The sequence below is a fragment of the Odocoileus virginianus genome, chromosome 7 (assembly GCF_023699985.2).
Source record: "Odocoileus virginianus isolate 20LAN1187 ecotype Illinois chromosome 7, Ovbor_1.2, whole genome shotgun sequence".
Lineage (NCBI taxonomy): Eukaryota > Metazoa > Chordata > Mammalia > Artiodactyla > Cervidae > Odocoileus > Odocoileus virginianus.
In genome coordinates this window covers 13,964,816-13,984,311 of record NC_069680.1, presented here as the reverse complement: position 1 = coordinate 13,984,311, position 19,496 = coordinate 13,964,816, and the positions used below count along the sequence as shown (strand labels likewise).

At 53.1% G+C, this 19,496-nt stretch overlaps 1 protein-coding gene across 1 annotated transcript; it reads right to left on the bottom strand.

Moving 5' to 3' along the window:
- Positions 1–13,213: 13,213 nt before the first annotated feature.
- On the bottom strand, positions 13,214–17,551 carry ADRA2A (adrenoceptor alpha 2A). Its single transcript, XM_020905421.2, has one exon. The coding sequence runs from the start codon at positions 16,061–16,063 to the stop codon at positions 14,657–14,659; it is 1,407 nt and encodes a 468-aa protein (XP_020761080.2). The 5' UTR covers positions 16,064–17,551; the 3' UTR covers positions 13,214–14,656.
- Positions 17,552–19,496: the final 1,945 nt, after the last annotated feature.

Below are 19,496 nucleotides of genomic sequence, written 5' to 3'. Positions count from 1 at the left end.
TGGCTCCATTAGGATTTTCTTGGTGGCAAGTGACAAACAAGTGACAAGAAAACCCAGTTGAGATTAGCTTAAATAAAAGCAAGGAAATTTAATGGCTTATGAAACAATTTATTAAGTCTGGAGGCAGGTCTTACTTCACATTCATCTGGGTTGAGGGCTAAACTGATGTCACCAAGATTCCATCCCTCTCAGACTCTGCCATCTACCATAGTGAACCCAGGTGATAAGTGAACTCAGCCGGTCCCAACACCACCAGCAAAAGTCTTCTGGCTCTGATGGGTTCAGAGGTGGGACCACGACTATGGTGTTCTAAATGTTTGCATTCACTCAAAATGTATATGTTGAAACTCTAGCATACACAATATGATGGTATCAGGAGGTGGGGCATTTGGAGGTGCGCAGGGCATGAGGGCAGAGCCCTGATGAATGGCATTCGTGTTCCTCTAAAAAGGATCCTAGAAAGTTCTCTTGCCCCTTCTGCCCCAGGAGGATACAACCCTTCAGCCCAGAAGAGGGTCCTCACCCAACCACGTTGGCCCCTGGATCTTGGGCCCTCTAGCCTCCAGGTCTGTGAGAAATAAATTTTTGTTGTTTACAAAGCAGTCTGTGGTGTCATAGTCCGTGTCACAGCAGTGTGAAGGGACTAGGGCAATGATGGTGATGTGCAGAAGGTCAAACAAACTCTCTGAGCCCAGGAAGAGCTTGGACTTGGAGCCTCGCAAAAGGCACCCTACATCTACTGCCTCCCTCCACCGTGCTCCCACGGTCCTACACCCCTCCACTCCCCCACCATGGGAACCGCCCAGGTTCAACTCTGCACAGGAGCCCAGCAGAGTATGAGTCACCGCTGTCTCCGTCAGGAGGCATGCCCAAGACACTCTGCACGTGTTTCTGGGACAGAGAGCAGGCATCACTGTCACTGAGCAAGTATCAGCAAGAGGAGCCAAGACCCAGAGGACAACAGCATGTGCCCAAACTGAAACAAACTAAATTGAGAGTCAGTGACCATGTTGGCTGCCAGGACAGCCAGCAGTCAGACACAAGTGTGTAGGCAAGTGAGCTGCAGTGAGTGGTTCAGGACCAAGACTGTGAACAGTGAGCACAGCCTCTGCTGCTTGCAGGTGAGGCAGTGTGATGATAGGGGGGCCCAGATCCTGCCAGGTGCAGACCGCATGACAGAGAACCCAGAGTGGCTACTAATGTGGGCCCAGCGTGACCCTGACTTTGAGGCTCTCCTCTCGCAGTCTCCATGGAGAGTGGCAGGGAGCAACTGAGTCACCCAGAGAGCAAAGGAAAGGCTGGTGTCTGCTGCACACACAAAAGACCATTGGGATGTGATTGGGAAGCACTGAACCACGTGAACTGATCAGTTCTGAGCATTTTCTGGTCCTTACTTGCCAATCAGGGCCAATCTTAATGAGCTGAGACCACCTTTTGTGCTTGGGCTAAAAGCTGGGGCAGGAAAACCTACCCCCACTAACTCCACTGTCCTGAGTACAGACAAACTCCTAGATCACCATTCTGTTTCAAACCTGTCTAAAATGTATAGTTAGGCTTCCCTGGTAGCTCAGCTGGTAAAGAATCTGCCTGCAATGCAGGAGACCCCAGTTCCATTCCTTGGTCAGGAAGACCCCCGTAGAAGGGACAGGCTACCCACTCCCGTATTCTTGGGCTTCCTTGGTGGCTCAGGTGGTAAAGAATCCGCCTGCAATGGGGGAGACCTGGGTTCGATCCCTGAGTTGAGAAGATCCCCTGGAGGAGGGCATGGCAACCCACTCCAGTATTCTTGCCTGGAGAATCCCCATGGACAGAGGAGCCTGGTGGGCTACAGTCCACGGGGTTGCAAATAGTAGGACACGACTGAGCAACCATGTACATAGTGGTTACACACACACACACATACACACACGTATTTGCAGAATGAAATGGCTAGGCCACAGTACCCAGATATCTGATTCAACATTATCCAAGATGTCTCTGAAAAGGTGTTTGTTTTTTTTAAGATAAAATTAACATTTAAATCAGTAGACTTTGAGTAATGCAGACTGCCATCCATAATGTGCTAGAGCCTCAAGGGAAAAAGACTGACCTCTCCCGAGGGGACTTGGTCAGCAGACCACCTGTGAACTCAAACTGTAGCTCTTTGCTGGGCCTCCAGCCTGCCAGCCTACCCTGTAGATATTGACCTTGCCAGCTTCCACAATTGTGTGTCAGTTCTCTAAAATTAATCTCTATAGATAGGCAGCTGTACTATGCTTACTCACTTCAGTCACGTCTGACTCTTTGCCACGCCATGGTCCATAGCCCACCAGGCTCCTCTGTCCACGGGATTCTCCACAGGTTGGAGTGGGTTGCCATGCCCTCCTCCAGGGGATGGTCCCAACCCAGGGATCGAACCCAGGTCTTCCACAGTTACAGGGGATTCTTTACTGTCTGAGCCCCCAGGGAAAATTAAGAATACTGGAGTGGCTAGCCTATCCCTCCTCCAGGGGATCTTCCTAACCCACAGATTGAACCGGGGTCTCCTGCATTGCAGGCAGATTCTGTACCAGTTGAGCTACCAGGGAAGCCCATAGATTGGCAGATATATAGATAAATTCACAGATACAGAGACACACACATACAAACATCGTACCAGTTCTGTGCCTGGAGAACCCTGACTAATACACCATCTCTCTGGGTTTAAAAGCTGACACCCTTTTCCATATTCCCAAGCACTCATCCCGCTGCCAAATGAGAGGTATATAGATGTATAAAGACAAATGGGTAGATCCATAGATAGATATTGGGTTGGCCAAAAAGTTCATTTGGGGTTTTTTGTAAGATGTTATTGGAAAACCCCAATGAACTGTTTGGCCAAATGGTAGGTAGGTAGGTGGGTAGATGATAGATAGACGATAGATAATATTAATAGAGAGAGACAGAGATACAGTACTGCCCTTTGTGCCCTCCATCACATCACACATCATTCACTCACTGTATCTGAAAAATGTTTACTGGGTACCTACTATGGGTTTCCAGTGCCAAAGAGTCAGCAGATAACATAGCTCCTCCCCCTTCGGAACTTAAACTTTCAAACATATAAAACACGTAGAAATGAAATGATAACCAGGTCGTGACATTGTGGGAAAAGGTAATATTTTACCCATTTTTCAGAGGACTGTGAGGTTCTGGAAAATGAAACGTGTCCAAATTTATACAGACAGCCAGAGATGGAGCCACCGTGAAACTCCATGTCTAACACCAATGTCCAAGCCCCTCTTATCCAGGTGCTGGAGAAGTGGGGAGAACTTTAGGCGAGGTGGGGCTGAAAGGGGAGAGATCGTTCCAAAAGCAAAACATCCACATTTCTCATGCTTTCCTCTTGGTTTCCTCTTCTGACTAAAGTTCCCCCATGAAGTGGGTACAGTAGAGTTGGTGAAGACACCAGTCTTTGGCCCCAAGCCATTTGAGCAAGAAGAAAGAGTGGTGGAAAGATACTCCCTCAGAGCCTTGGAGGATGGGCTGGGCTGAAGGCAAGCCCAGGAGCAGCCCCTCTGAGCAGCAGCACAGTACCCTCCCCACACAGCCCCACTGGTCACCTTTATGAACAGGGATGGATGTCAAAAAGGAGTCAGACCCGAGGTTTAAGCCCTGAAATAACCGATGTCAAATCCCAGGTTCCTCCCATTACTAACGTTAAAGAGTGCTGCAGTGTAGCTTGGCTTTAATGTTTAGGTGTGATTTTGCTAGGAAGCCAGGGAAGAATGGTGTGGTTTTCCACTTGTAGGAGAAGCAAAGTCATGGAGGCAAGGACAAGACTGCTATCATCAGAATACAGTAAACCAGCCTGGGGTGCAGCAAGGCAGGAAGGAGCACTAACCTGGCCATCAGGAGACGTCAGTTTCAGGGCTGCTTCAGAAGAAACTATCGTGATCACTATGGATCTGATCTGGGTCTTGAAGTTCGTCCAGTCCTATCCTCTTGCTCTAATAAAGAACACAAAGTCTTCCTTTCATCCAGCTGGAAAGAGAGAAAGCTAAGAGCCTGACTTGTCAAATCACCATCACAAATCTCCCTAAAACTGTAGTTCAGAGGGCATGATGCTGGCACCACCCAAACTGGCCAGCCCAGCCCGGCTCAGCTTAGAGCAGCTTCACCAGCAAAAACAAGCCTCCAGCTTCCAAGCTGGAGCACGAAAGACTAGCAGTATTGGTTTCTATGGGCTTCCCAGGTGGCGCTAGTGGTAAAGAACCCACTTGTTAATGCAGAAGACATAAGAGACAAGGGCTCAGTCACTGGGCCAGGAAGATCCCCTGGAAGACGGCATGGCAACCCACTCTAGTATTCTTGCCTGGAAAATCCCATGGGCAGAGGAGCCTGGTGGGTTACAGTCCATAGGGTCGCAAAGAGTCAGACACAGCTGAAGCAGTTTAGCACACACACATTTGTCTCAGCCCTACGTGAGCACTGGCCTGGGCAATTTACTAAAATGCTCACAATCATCATCTCCAAGTTACAGGTGGGGAAAATGAGGTTGGTCATCTGTTGAAGGTTAAAATCAAGGGGATGTGCCGGAACCAGGATTACAATCAGGTCTTCTGACTCCCAAGTCTTAACTTGAAAGTGTCCTTCTCAGAAATCCCAGCCGTTCTCTCCAAGACCCAGACTCATTCTCTGGGAACTTCTGGGAGAGACAGGTCACTGGCAAATAATAAGCACATGTTGAAAGTGTAGGGACTAAAAAGTCTACAAGCAATAAATGCTGGAGAGGGTGTGGAGAAAAGGGAACACTCTAACACTGTTGGTGGGAATGCAAACTAGTACAGCCACTATGGAGAAGAGTGTGGAGATTCCTTAAAAAACTGGAAATAGAACTGCCATATGACCCAGCAATCCCACTCCTGGGCATATACACCAAGGAAACCAGATCTGAAAGAGACACGTGCACCCCAATGTTCATCGCAGCACTGTTTATAATTGCCAGGACATGGAAGCAACCTAGATGCCCATCAGCAGACAAATGGATAAGGAAGCTATGGCACATATACACAATGGAATATTACTCGGCCATTAAAAAGAATACATTTGAATCAGTTCTACTGAGATGGATGAAACTGGAGCCTGTTATACAGAGTGAAGTAAGCCAGAAAGATAAAGACCAATACAGTATACTAACACATATATATGGAACTTTAAAAGATGGTAACGATAACCCTATATGCAAAACAGAAAAAGAGACACAGATGTACAGAACAGACTTTTGGACTCTGTGGGAGAAGATGAGGGTGGGATGTTCTGAGAGAACAGCATTGAAACAAGTATACTATCAAGGGTGAAACAGATCACCAGCCCAGGTTGAATGCATGAGACAAGTGCTCAGGGCTGGTGCACTGGGAAGACCCAGAGGGATGGGATGGAGAGGGAGGCGGGAGGGGGGATCGGGATGGGGAACACATGTCAATCCATGGCTGATTCATATCAATGTATGGAAAAAACCACTACAATATTGTAAAGTAATTAGCCTCCAACTAATAAAAATAAATGAAAAAAAAGTGTAGGGACTAGATTTCAAGCAAACGATCAGGTATGGAGTGTCAGAGGGAGGGGTGCACAGGCACCACGGGTCTGCAGCTGAAAGTGCCTCATAGCAGGCAGAGTAGACAGGTGTGCCCAGTTACAGATTTCCAGAATTTGCAAACAGAGGGCTTTTCTCCTGGAGGGGCCTGGTTAAGCCTAGTACAGGAATAAGGAGGGGGGGGGGGGTAAGTCCCAGATTCCTGGCTTAGATCTTCTGGTCCCAAGCAGAATCCATAGGGCACTAAGGGCCTCCAACTCTCGTGCTCTCGAATTGCCAATGAACCTTTGCCGGGGTTGGGGGAGGTGGTTCGGGGGACACACAGACTGCTATTCTCATGGCCTCCTCTAATCCTCCCTGATCGTGGTAAAGATAAGGCACGTGTGTGCGTGCAATCGCTCAGTCCTGACTCTTTGCCAGCCTATCGACTGTAGCCAACCAAGCTCCTCTGTCCATGGGACTCTCCAGGCAAGAATACTGGAGTGGGTTGCCCTGCCCTCCTCCTCCAGTGGATCTTCCTGACCCAGGGATCAAACCTGCCTCTCTCAAGTCTCCCGCATTGGCAGGCAGGTTCTTTACCCCTAGCGCCACTTGGGAAGCCCCAGAGATAAGGCTGCTGAGGTTCAAACCAGGCAGGGAGTCAGACCAGGTCACATGACCAGATCTACAGCCCACCAAGATGGGCTGAATTAACCCTCAAGATGGTTTCATGTAACCAGAAACAGGAAGCTCTGAGCCTGGAAATCACCCTCTAGAGATGGAAATCCACAGAGGGTGGGGGCGGTGGGTACAGTATTTTGCCAGCAAAGACTTCTCTGAAATCCCAGTGTCTGGGTCTGCACCGAGTCTGGCACTGCCTTCAGGTGACCTCAGGGCAGGCAGGTGCCCTGGACTTTCCAAGCAACTATCGTCTCTTTGCTACTGCTCCTGAGACGCCTCACCCCATCAGTCCCCACCCAGCAGCCAGAATATCGTTCCAAACAAAAACCCTCTGATCACTTTCATCCTCTGCTCCAAATCCCTCCAGTGGCTCCGCACTGCCCTTGAGATGAATCTTTCCAGGTGGCTGTGTGGTCTTTTCCCACCCTCTCCAGCCTCTTGGCCCTCCTGTCAGTCTCTCAAGACATGCGGTCCAAGCAGGGTGGACTTCATTTAGTGACCTGAACAGATGGCGCTGCCCTCTCAGCCCCAGCCCCTTTGCCAGACCTACCTGCCCAGCGCTCTGCTCTCATCCAGGGGTCACTTCTCTAGGCCCCTCCCCTGACACCCAGCCCAGGCCAGGTTCCCCTCAGTGAGTCCCAGTCTCCCACTGCCCCACCCTTGTCAACCTGCTTACCACTCCCCTGTACCCACTTAATATCTGTCTCTCCCTCAAAAGAAGAAGCTCTGCAAGGTCAAGACCCTAATTATCTTACCACTCTGTCCCCAGCACCAAGCACGAGTGGAGCGCTATCAGTGGTCTTCGTTTGGGAACAGCTCCAAAACATCGTTGTTGAGTGAATGAATGAATGGAGAAAGGAATCTATCATGCATTAAAACTCTCAGTGCCTCCTCTGAGGTTTGTCGTTTGTTGTTGTTTAGTCACGAAGTCGTGTCCATCTCTCTGTGACCACATGGACTGTAGCCTGCCAGGCTCCTCTGTCCATGGAATTCTCCAGGCAACAATGCTAGAGTGGGTTGCTGCTTTCTCCCCCAGGGGATCTTCCCGACCCAGGGAATGAACCTGTGTCTTCTACATGGGCAGACAGATTCTTTACCTCTGAGCCACTGGGGAAGCCACCTCTGGGGCTAATGGCATGAAAAAGAATCCTGAAGGTGTGTATCTGTGAGCAGGAAGGCTCAGGGGTACCCTCCGGAGCTGGGTAAGGAACAGCCAGATCCCCAGTGTACCCAGGGAACAGATGGGGTCACTGACCTAGGCCAGTGGCCACCCCTCCTCACCGAGGCCCCAGCCTGCTGGTCATCACTGCCAGGCAGCCCGCTGTCTGCTTCTTGGCCTCCTAAAGCTGGGCCTCACAGGCATGAGGACTGTCTATAGAGAACTTAGGTCAAAGGGTGCCTGCGGCTCTCTCTCACCTGATGGGCCAGCTGGCAGGCGTGTGGGTCTGTGTGTCTGTGTGTGTGCCTGGTCTGATCTGCTCCTAACAACCCCGATATACAGCCTCCCATCCACGAGGTCGGGGAGGAAGGAGGGCCTTTGAGTTTTCCTTCGACATCTGCCCAGCGGCCCACAGAGCTGGCCGTGGACACAGTGAAGAAGCTAGGTGCTGGCCTCCCTCCAGCCTGTTTCCCCCAGAGTGGCATTGCTCAGACTTTCTCAGGCGGCAGGTTCTGTGCTGGATGGTGCCCACCTACCCCGTGACTACCGCCTCTGCCGTTGCCCACCTGCTCTGAGCCCTGGGCGGCGGCCGGCGTGAGTACTGGGGTTGAGGGCAGGGAAGGTGCTATCCCCCAGGCTCTCTCCCTGCCCACCGGCTACAGTGACCCTGACCAACGGCACCTTCCAGACATCCTCCCTGCAAACTGCAATCTAGTATTTGAGTTACAGCCCTCTCCCCTCAGCCCCCGGCTCCTGACAGCTCCAGGGTGTGTCCTGCTCCTTGGTGGTTTCACGCTGCTGCGCCTTGTACTTTCAGAGTCCCCTCTTTACCCCTCACCACTTACCTTCTCAGTGAACCATCTTGTTTTTCTCAGATGCAAATTTCAAAGAGGGCCAAGTTCCTGCCCTGGAACAGAACTGAAAGAGCCTGACAGGCCTCACCCAGTGGCCTGGTCCACACCCTCCTGAGCTCCCTGGGGTCAGACACCCTTCCACGGAGGACAGGACAGCCCGCTGCTAAGGAAACTGCAAAGAACCAGGGCCGGCCTCTCCGGAATGGCCCACCCCTCCTCCCAGCCTCCTCCTCTGGCTCAGCTCCACTGCTTGGTAGGGGAGCGGGACTGCAGCGTGGGGGGCGAGGGTGAGGTGGGGGGCCTCATCTAAGGCGAGGACAGCAGAGAGCAGAGACGGCAATTCACAGACGCTTAAAAACCATCAACAGAAAAGTCTGGTGAGACCCCTCAGCCCAGCAAGATCCAACAAGTGTTTCTGCACACACCATTCACTGAGATGCTCCGTAAAATAAATGAAATTCTGCAGTCCAGGGAGCTTGGGAAACCTAACACACCATATCATCTCCTCTCGGAGAATCACAACCCACACTGGCGTAGTCAAGACTGAGAAAACCAAAAGAAAAAGTACCTGTTAAAGACTGGTTTTTGTTTTTGCTTTCTTTCTGGCCATGCACGTGGGATCTTAGTTTCCTGATCAGAAATCGAAACCTCGCCCCTCGCATTGCAAGCTTGGAGTCTTAACCACTGAACCCCCAAGGAAGCCTCGAAAAGGTACCTGTTTGTTAAAGGTCACTGAACCAGCATTTCACCAGCTATTAATAGATGATGTGGATGGATAGAGAGGCTGACGATAGACGGGAGATGGAGACTGAGATTAATTTTTATAGTTATATAAGTACAATGAAACACAGTTTTAAATAGCAGGGATCCAGACCAACCATTTTCATCTTATAAATGAAGTCATGGGGGCTCAGAAAAGCTTTTACCCAAGGTCACACCACTGGTAAAAGGTGAAGACAGCACTAGAACCCAGGCCTCCTGATGCCTAGTCCAGGCTTTTTCCAACAGGTCCTGTTTCCTTTTTTTGCTTGACTCTAAGCCCCAGGACTTCTGGTAATCAAAGAGATTGATGCTATTTTCAAGACAGACCCTGGTGTTTGTGATTAAGCTCAGTGACTTCACAGGGCTTCCCTTGCAGGCATGCCCCCTGCTGAGGAAGGCGCCCTTCCCTGCATCCCAGACTCAGGGTCAACTGTGGGAGGTGGCAGGGCTCAGGGCAGAGGCCTGCAGGTGAGGATGACTTTGAGCTCTGACTCTGGATACTGGATCCTGCCACCCTGGTGGCTCACACAGTAAAGAATCCGCCTGCAGTGCGGGAGACCTGGATTTGATCCCTGGGTTGAGAAGATCCCCTGGAAGAGGGCATGGCAACCCAACTCCAGTATTCCTGCCTGAAGATCCCCATGGACAGAGGAGCCTGGCGGACTACAGTCCATGGGGTCGCAAAGAGTCAGACACAACTAAGCAACTAAACAAAAAACAAAAACAAAAAACAATCTTTAACAGGTACTTTTTCTTTAGGTCTTCTCAGAGTCTTGGTTAGGCCAGGGTGGACTGTGATTCTCCGATTCACACACTCAGCTTGAGTTTGGGAAGTGGGCTTCCTGACAGGTGTCCCCAAATGGGAACAGACATTTGACAGGACATCCCCAGGGATGAAGTTGGAGACACAAAATCTGGGGCCTGACTTAGGCCTTGGGGTATTATATAGGCCTGGCACTGTTCCACGGGACGCAGCTGCTAGAACCAGAGCTGCCTTCCCACCCGCCCTCCTTCAGCCTAAGTCTTGGCATCTCTGAGCTCCTGCATCTTACTCCCTGAGCCCCCAACCACAGCCATCTCTCCCACACCGCACACTCACAGCACAGAGGTGTGTGTGTGTGTGTGTGTGTGTGTGTGTGTGTGTGTGTGCATGCGCTCACTCAGTTGTCAGATTCTTTGCAATCCTATGGACTATAGCCTGCCAGGCTTCTCTGTCTATGGGATTTTTCCGGCAAGAACATTGGAGTGGGTAGCCATCTCCTCCTCCAGGGGAGCTTCCTGACCCAGGGATCAAACCCACATCTCTTGCATTGGTAGGTGGATTCTTTACCACTGAGGCACCAAGGAAGGGGCTGCCAATGCAGGAGACCTGGGTTCAAACCCTGGTCTGGGAAGATCCCCTGCAGAAGGGAATGGCAACCCACTCCAGTATCCTTGCCGCGGAGAATTCCATGGACAGAGGAGCCTGGTAGGCTACAGTCCATGAGGTCACAAAGAGTCAGACACAACTTGGTGACTAAATACAAACACACCAGGGAAAGCCTCCTCCAGTCCTTTAGCAGAGAAGAAATTGAACTGAGACTTCCAGGAAAGACAGACCCCTGGGGCTTAGGCTCAAAGGAGGCTGCCCTCCCCCAACTCCAGGCCCTTAGTGGGAGTGAACCTGCAAGACATGCTTCAGAGCCCAAAGCGAGTGGCTTTTGGTGCCCCAGCCAAAGTCACATAAAATAGAAGACAAAAACAAATCCAGGTAATCAGGATCAGATTTAGAACGGAAGCCCCACACAGACAGGCTTATCTCCTCGTCTTTAGACTGAGATCCTCAAATGCCCTCCCCCACCCCAGACCTTTTGGACTGAGGGCTTGAGGCCTCTGCAGTGAAAAGCGGTGCCCCCAGCATCCTAGCCTCGACTCCAGCCCTCTCTCCCCTCCCTTCTCCAGACCTCATCCATCTCTGGGGCTTCTCTGCTGCTGGGGTGGGGCAGGGAGGGCCTGCCCTCTGTGGCTCTAGTGCCCACACTTCCCCTTTCTCAGGGAGCAGGGCACTTCCCTGAAGACAGAGCAGTTAACTGCGAACAGTTTTTGTTATCTGCCCCTGTGTCTGGGACACACAGCCCCATCTGGGGGCCTGCTGGGCTGGCCTGTTGTTTGCCTTTGGGGCACTGGGTGCCTTGAGCAAGCCGGGAGAGAGGAGGAGGCTGCTGTGGGGGTAGGCAGCGGGGCACAGCCCCAGACTGGGCAGACTTGGTGCCAAAGGCCGTGGCCTCTGAAGCTCCAGGCAAGGGTCACTGGAGCCAAATGACTGTCCACTGTCCTGTCTTCAGAGTCAGAGCATCTGATGCTGGAGGATACTCCCTCCCACCTCTAATAAAATCCCTCAGAAACATGGTCTTCCTTCTTCCAGGCCCCTCAAAGCCCAGATCCCTTCTAAGGTCTCTGCACCCTCCCACCCTTGCATACCTACGCTGACCCCTGACTGCGCTGCTCTCGGTCATGTCCGACTCTTTGCGACCTTGTGGACTGTAGCCCACCAGGCTCCTCTGTCCATGGGGATTCTCCAGGCAAGAATACTGGAGTGGGTTGCCATGCTCTCCTCCAGGAGATCTTCGCAACTCAGGGATCGAACCCAGGTCTCCCGCATTGCAGATTCTTTACCACCTGAACCACCAGGGAAGCCCAAGAACACTGGAGTCGGTAGCCTATCCCTTCTCCAGGAGATCTTCCCGACCCAGGAATTGAACTGGGGCCTCCTGCATTGCAGGTAGACTCTTTACCAGCTGAGCTGTGAAGGAAGCACACCCTCACCCCACCCCCACCCCAAAAAAGTTAATAAGGAGATATTGCAGGTGCTGCCCAAGGGGAATACCTGGAGGTGAACTGACGATCTGCTCCTGGGGCATCCAAAGCTGGGCTGCACGTGTGTTGTAGGTGACTGGTCTTACAAACCCATCTCCCCCCAAACTTGGACCTGTGGCTTGGGATTGCCTCTCAAACCCAGCTCCTGGGACGGTGACTCTCCCTCACCAGCACAGCCTTTTATAATACACACATGAGAACTCTTGTTATTCCACTCTTGATCAGTTGCTTCCAACAGAAGGTCACCCAGAGCTGTCGGACCCTGAGCAGGTCACTTCCTCTAAGAAGATGAGGGGTTGAATTCCTGATTTCTAGACCCTTCCAGCTTCAAAGTGCCATCACCATAACCACAGGGCAAGGGTCTTAAACCCTCCTAGACATCGGGACAGAACTCAGTATTACAGGAATGCAACAGGAATCTGACCTTTGGCCAGAGACAACTGATCAAATAATATGTGGTTCTGTTTAGGTTTATATCACAATTTCTTCATATACCATGCATGCATGCTAAGCCGCTTCAGTCATGTCTGACCCTGCGATCCTATGGATTATAGCCCACCAGGCTCCTCTGTCCATGGAATTCTCCAGGCAAGAATCCTGGAGTGGATTGCCATGCCCTCTTCCAGGGGATCTTCCCAACCCAGGGATTGAACCCTTGTCTCAGGCATCACCTGCATTGGCAGGCAGGTTATTTACCACTAGCACCACCTGGGAAGCCTATACCATACTATGGGCTATGTACCACATGTTGTATATCATTACATTGTTAGGTCTGGTACACATTTTGGAGTATATGGCATAATTTGTGCATCTACCACATTTGAGGGATGTATACATTTTGAGGGATAAAACACATAAGGGCATAAAGACACTGCAGCATGCACATGCTTTGTGTGTATCTACACACTAGGAATATTTCCAGTGCTCTGTAGATATGGCACACCTTGTGTAGAGACTCCACTGCTGGGAGCATTCTGCAAAGTCTTAGTGATATAACTCCGGCAAGACCCTGGGTGAAGAGTACAGACCCTAAGACTTGATCACCCTGCATGCAGTACACTCCCTCCACTGTGGCTAACCTTGAACAAATCTCTTGCCCTCTGAGACTCAGTTTTTTTCACCTGTTAAATGGGGATCTTAACAGTACCTACCTCATAGGCTTTAGGGGACAATTAAACGAAACAGAGCTTATAACAGACTTACCATCACATCTGGCAAAGAATAAACACATGATAAATGGCAGCTTTGTTACTGCTTGGCCTTTTAAAAGTGTTTTATAATGCATAAGTATTTTTTAATTTCAAATATACATAAATTCAGATGTTTCCAGAGTCTTAATGCTTTTGAAAACTCAGATAACAGACAGACCATTTAATTCATATTTATTTCACATTTGATCTGTAAACTTTTTATTAAAAAAATCCACTGTCATTAGCAACATGTGCTGACATTAGTTTTTCTTTAGTGAAATATGAGCTCAGGCCTTAAAGAGTCTCTGTCTAAAACATAGGGCAACTTGGATGTAAACAAGGTCTCCACCCTTCTCCCTTGACTTTGGGAGTTTATCAATGACTTGATCTCAACCAGAAAAACAGGGAGGAAAAATGGACAACACTTTGATACTTAAGAGCTCTTGGGGCAGGAACTGTACAGTTGGGCAGGCCCATTTGTCTCTTCAAACTGTTTACTTTGGGCAAATTATATCAGGTTTGCTTCTTCCACATAATTTCCACTTCTCAGTGTCTAAAAACAGCAGGTAAAAGATTTTCCCCAGTCAGCACTCTGAGGGAGGGAGTGGTAACACATACATCCAAGATGGAAACATAGGTACTTTTCAAGCAGTGGCCCCAGGGCATGGGAGGAAGGGGACACTGGAAAGAGGTTTTAAAAGTGCGGTACTGGAGTGAAAAAGGGTGCATCCGAGAATAATGGCTTTATACATAGGGCTGCTGCAAGGCAGAAAGGTTCATTTACTTCAGTCTTGGTCCATCCTTTTAATATTTACATAGGACAAGGCAATTATGCTGTTAGGCACAGGGGTGGGGAAATGGACAGAAATCTTTTCCCCCTCAGGAAATCTCAACGCAAGTCCAGTCCCAAGGGACAATCACCAGTTGCTGGTGAAAATGACACAGAGAGGGTAATGACACCAGAAAAGGGCTCACTTTGCAAAGAGGCTTGCCCTGAACTAGACACACTGTGTCTGCCTGGAGGGCATCTCCAGTAGCCAGGATTCAGACTTCAAAAGCCAAGAGACATTTGGGACCCCCCCCACCCCCAAGTACTATCAAAAATAGTGTATATTTACAGGGGGGGGGGGGGGATGGGAGGGCCGGCAGGGCTGCCCTGAGCATTTGTTTAAAAATAGAGTTGGGGAAGCAGAGAGCAATTAGCCAGCGCCCCGTAACCCCCACCCCCACCCCCACCCCATCTGTTAACCCTTTGGGAGTCATCCATCCCTTCCGGGCTCTCTGAACGACTGTGACAGCTGGGCCCAGGGGAGGTGAAAAGACTTTCAGGAAACAATACTGAGTTGGGGCTGCCCAAGAACCCAGGAAGATGGCTCTGAGTGAGGAGCTGCCCTAACAATAATGGGGGGGTTGGAATGGGGAGTGTGGCCCTCCCAAGCCAGTACTTTCTCAGGTAGGAGAGCGCAGATGCCCGCAAGAAGCGGCAGAGCCATCCTGGGGCCAAGAAACTCGGAACAGGCAGGACCCGGGTTTCGGCTGGACCACGTGGACGCGCCCCCTGGATCCCAGCTGCCTGCAGTCAGCGCAAGTCTGTTCTCCGGGCGCGCGGACTCGGCACTCACACGATCCGCTTCCTGTCCCCCCGGCAGAGGATCTTCTTGAAGGCGCGGCGGAAGTCGTGATTGAAGATGGTGTAGATGACCGGGTTCAGCGAGCTGTTGCAGTAGCCGAACCAGAAGAAGAACTTGAAGAGCGTAGGGGGCACGGGGCAGCCGATGGCCGTGAGCGTGTAGGTGAAGAAGAAGGGGAACCAGCACACCACGAACACGCCGATGACCACCGCCAGCACGAAGGTGAAGCGCTTCTCGCGGTTCTGCCGCCCGCGCCAGCGCGACGCCTTGGCGCCCGCGCCAGAGCGCTCCTCCGCCGGCCCGGCAGCGGGTGCCCCCGGCCCCGTCGCCCCTGGCCCGCGCCGCGGCAGGCTGTCCCCGGGCTTCACCTGGCTCGCCCGGGCCTTGCCCTTGGCCCGGGGCCCGCGCTCCGACCTGCGGGACCCCGGGGGCCGTTCGGCGTGCTCAGACGAGGAGCTCTCCTCTAGGTCCAGCGCGTCGGCGTCAGGCGGCCCTGCGGGCGCGGGCTCTCCCGGGGCACCATTGAGCTGGACCTGCAGCGATGCGACCTCGGCGCCCACGGGGCCCACGCCGCCGCGCTCCGGGCCCAGGCCGTTGGGCCTGCGCTCGGCGCCCCCCGGCAGCGCGGCGGCGGTGGCATCGGGACCCCGGCGACTGGGCGGCACGCGGGTGCGCCGCTTGGCGATTTGGTAGATGCGCACATAGACCAGGATCATGATCAGGCAGGGCGCGAAGAAGGAGCCGATGCTCGACGAGATGACGTACCACTTTTGGTTGTTAATCTCACAGCGCGGTTCGGGGGACGGCTGGCCACTCCTGCCTCTCTTCTTCTCGATGGAGATGAGCGGGGGGAAGGAGATGACGGCGGAGATGACCCACACCGTGACGATGATGGCCTTGATGCGGCGTGGCGTGCGCTTCAGGTTGTACTCTATGGCCTGGGTGATGGACCAGTAACGATCCAGGCTGATGGCACACAGGTGCACGATGGAAGACGTGCAGAAGAGCACGTCGAGCGCCAGGTAGATCTCACACCACGCCTTGCCGAAGTACCAGTAGCCCATGACCTCGTTGGCCAGCGAGAAAGGGATGACAAGCGTGGCCACCAGGATGTCCGCCGAAGCCAGAGACACCAGGAAGAGATTCTGGGGCGCCTTGAGCGCGCGACTTGTGAACACAGCAATGATGACAAGCACGTTACCGAACACCGTGAACAGCATGAGCAGGCCAGCCAGGCACACCAGCGTCAGTGTCACCTGCAGGGAGTAGGGGGTGGCCTGGGCGCCGCCCCCCGGGGCCTCGGTCCCGTTCCAGCTCGCGTTGCCCGCGTCCGGCTGCAGGGAGCCCATGGGCGCGAAGCTGCCCTCGGCCAGCGGCTGCTCCTGGCGGAACATGAACGCGGGTGCCCGCTCGCCTGGGCCTGCTGCCAGCTGCCTTCCGGCCCGGTGCCCCTGGGTCCTCCTCTTCCTCTCGCGCCTCGCTCGCCCCGCCGCGCCTCACATGGAGAAGGGGCCTCAGGGAGGCCGGGCCCCGAGCTGACGGACCGCTAGAGGCCCATGGGCCCGGCTCCGGCGAACCGCACCCGGTCGGTGCGCTTCTGGCGCTCGGGGTCGGCGCCTTCTCGCTCCCAGCTCCTAGATACAGCCAAGTTTTATTTCTAAGCGGCGGGAGAGAGTAGGTCGAACCGATGGGGAAAGAGATTTATTCTTCAAGAAGAGAGAACAAAAATCATCGGTGGCCTGATGACTTGGAAAGATAACAGGAAATTAAATATATGTTTCTATATCTTTGACTCTTGAGCCTGAGCGAAAGCAAGAGGTCTTACCGTGTGCGGGGCCCGCCCCCAACCCGTGAGGCAGGCGAGGGGTGCTGATGCTGGCTTGGGGTCCTGTGTCTCTCTCCTTACATCTCCGAAGCGAACACCGACTCTCTCGCTTCCCCCAGACGCGGCGGGGCCGGCGGGGCCCGGGTTGGGGCCACGGTGCGGGCTCTGCCGCCTCTCGGAGCGTCGCGGGACTTCCAAAGTTGAGTGCCCTGCTGGGGCTGGGGTGCAGCGCGCGGAGCTCGGAGGCGGCGGCGGCGGCGGGATGAGGGGTGTGGGGGCCGCATGAAGGCGCCCCCGTCCTCAGGTGGACCCGGGCTGGTGGGCGATCGGCCCTCCAGGAGCCGGGACCGAGGCAGGAGTTCTCCTGGGCGTCGGCCCGGCGAGCTTCAGGGTGCTGAGCGCCACGGGACAGGCTGGGGTCCGAGGGCAGCGTGAGTTTGGGCAGGAGAGCAGGGCTGGGGAAAGAAGGTGCTGGGGGTGGCCGGGCGGCGGCGCGCCGGCTGCTGGGCGTCTGCACTGAAGCCCGGGCCGCTGCTTCTCCGCCGCACTAGCCGTGGACTGGTTTTATAGCCCCAGGATCAAGCCGGCGTTGCTGAGCAGCCGGCGTCAGCCCCCACGTGGGAAGCCGACCCTCCCCCGCCCCTTGCACCTCCCTTCCGCGGGTCTAGCGCCCTCGCCCAGCGCGGGACCCACTGGAACCCTGCCCCCCTGGCGAGATGGGTCCTTTGGGGAGGCGGATACCCTGAGCGAGGGATTTGAAGGGCGTGCCCGGGGAGTGCCTGCTGGGAATTGGCCAAACATCTCTGGGCGCGCCGAGCAAAACACATTGGGCACCCGGGAGTGGCCACAGCGAGCTGAGTGGGACTTGGGAGGAAAGGGTGTTGAGGTCCCCCGGATGAATCGGGAGAAGCAATCACCGGTACAGGTCGCATCCGGAGCAACCCCGCCCTGGGCCGGGCCACACTTTTCCTGCAAGCGCTCCTGACGGCCGGGCGAGTGGGGCTGGTGAGAGGAAGGCGCACGTTCGGATCCAACCCCTGGGGCGGAAAGGGAGGCACCCCCCCCCCCCCCCCACGCGGAGTGGGCTCCGCCAGAGTTAAGAGCTCCACTGTGGGGAGAAGCGGCCATTTGTGGTCCCAGCTGCAGAGCTGCTGCGAGACCCGAGCAGCCTGGGTCTGAACCGGCGCCCCCTAGACCACGGTGAGGAGGGGTCCTGGAGCGGAGGCGGCGCGCGGCGGCAGCGCGAGGGCGCACTGACACCTGCCGGCCGCAGGCAGGCACCGCCGCGAGTCCACGCGCCGGCGCCCGGAGCCTACTCCCGCCCCTGAGACTGCCTTCTCTCATCTCAGGACAAGTTTGGGTCCAGGATCGGAGACAGAGAACCGATTTTTTTATTGCACTCTGTCATGTTGCAGAAATCTTCCTAACGCATACATTTTTGTGTGGCTCCCCTCTCCCCGGCGAGAGTGAGGCTTGGTCTGATGAAGACACATCGGGAAGAGGGCTCTGCAGGCCTCAGAGCCCGGAGCTGGCAGCCCACCCTGCCGGTACAGCGAGACCCACGCTTCCCGCAGATCCCGGAGGCCTGGATCCTGCCTGGCTGGATGTGCTGCTCTGGTCTTCTCTGAACCATTGTGTCTTTTTTGAGGCCGAAAGCTAGACTTCATCCCCCACCACATCCGCATTTCAGATGCAGGCACACCAGCCTTTCAGTAAGAGGAGGATGCTGACCAAGAGAAGAGAGAATGTTTTCCACGTTCCCTCTGATAGGAATAGAATGGAGAGGGGGTGAGTGCAGCGTTCCTCTGCATGCTCGGTGTCCTGAGATAGATTTTAACGGTTGCTAGAGTACCGGCTTGTATTGTGTTATCTGCACTTTTCAAATAAACAGTAGACAGTTTAAGGGCAAGGCCCAGGAGGATAGGAACTGTCAGCAGGAGAGAGATTAGACCTAAAGAAAAGTTATCTTATTTAAGGGCCTACTAAACCAAAATACCTGTGTAGTCAGTCAAGCTGGAAGTTCTAAGGATGGAACAGATTGCCTCTCTGCCCAGCAGGGTTCAGGCTCAGGACTGAGGACTAAATTAAGGACCTTGAGCATCAAGGCTGAGTATCACCTTCAACACCAGCTGATGTCTACGGCCTCCACCAGTGATACAGGCCAGTGATACAGTAATTGATGTGGTTGCTCTTGATGTAGATAGTCCTGAAGTCTGTGTTTTTCAAAGTACTTCACAGGTGTTTCCTGCCATCATCCCTCCAACTGGATGACCTCCCTTTCCAGATTTAATTCTGAAGAGCCTTTCTAATCTGCTTTTCTGGAGGATCTGAAGGAAGCTAAGGCAATCTTTTCTCCCTCTGTTAAGTCCATTTTCCATCTTCTAACCAAGTCTCAGCTCTGTATCTCCTGAGAGAAGAGATATAGAGACATTGCCTGAGGCTCTTGGAAGTGTGGTCACACTCACCTTTGCACAGAAACTAGGAGCCCCAGACCTCAAGTATGAATGCTAAGAGAGACAAACATCAAAGCCCATGGCAATCTGGGCTTCACTGTGTTGTTCACAGACCTTAGGGCCCGAGTTTTCATAAACCATCACCGCCTATTTCCACACCAGCTGCTGACACATATCTCTCCTTCCCATCTCATTTCAGAAGCAAAAAGGGAAATGAAAATAGAGGCCACAGGGCTTTCTTTTCTTGGAATCTCCGCTGCTAGCCTGTGTATAACATCTCATGTCACATTTTCTAAATGCTTCCCAAACAGCCAGTCAGCAGCCAGTCAGCTTCTTAATTCCTGGGTTTGGAGTCTTTTCTCCTAAAATAGAAACAGGCTTTTCAAGGAGTTAGGGTCTTGGAGGCCAATTCAGGACAATTATTAATAATAATGATAGCTGTCTTTTGTTGAGTTCCTAGTACACAATATGTCCAGGGCTAGCTACAGAGCCTCTTTATATGCAGAGTTCTTCCTCTTAACATATGTGTTTGTCTCTCAGTTGTGTCTG

What these genes read in the sequence shown, in the direction of transcription:
- ADRA2A (XM_020905421.2), bottom strand. Translation starts at nt 16,063, where the DNA reads ATGTTCCGCCAGGAGCAGCCGCTGGCCGAGGGCAGCTTCGCGCCCATG.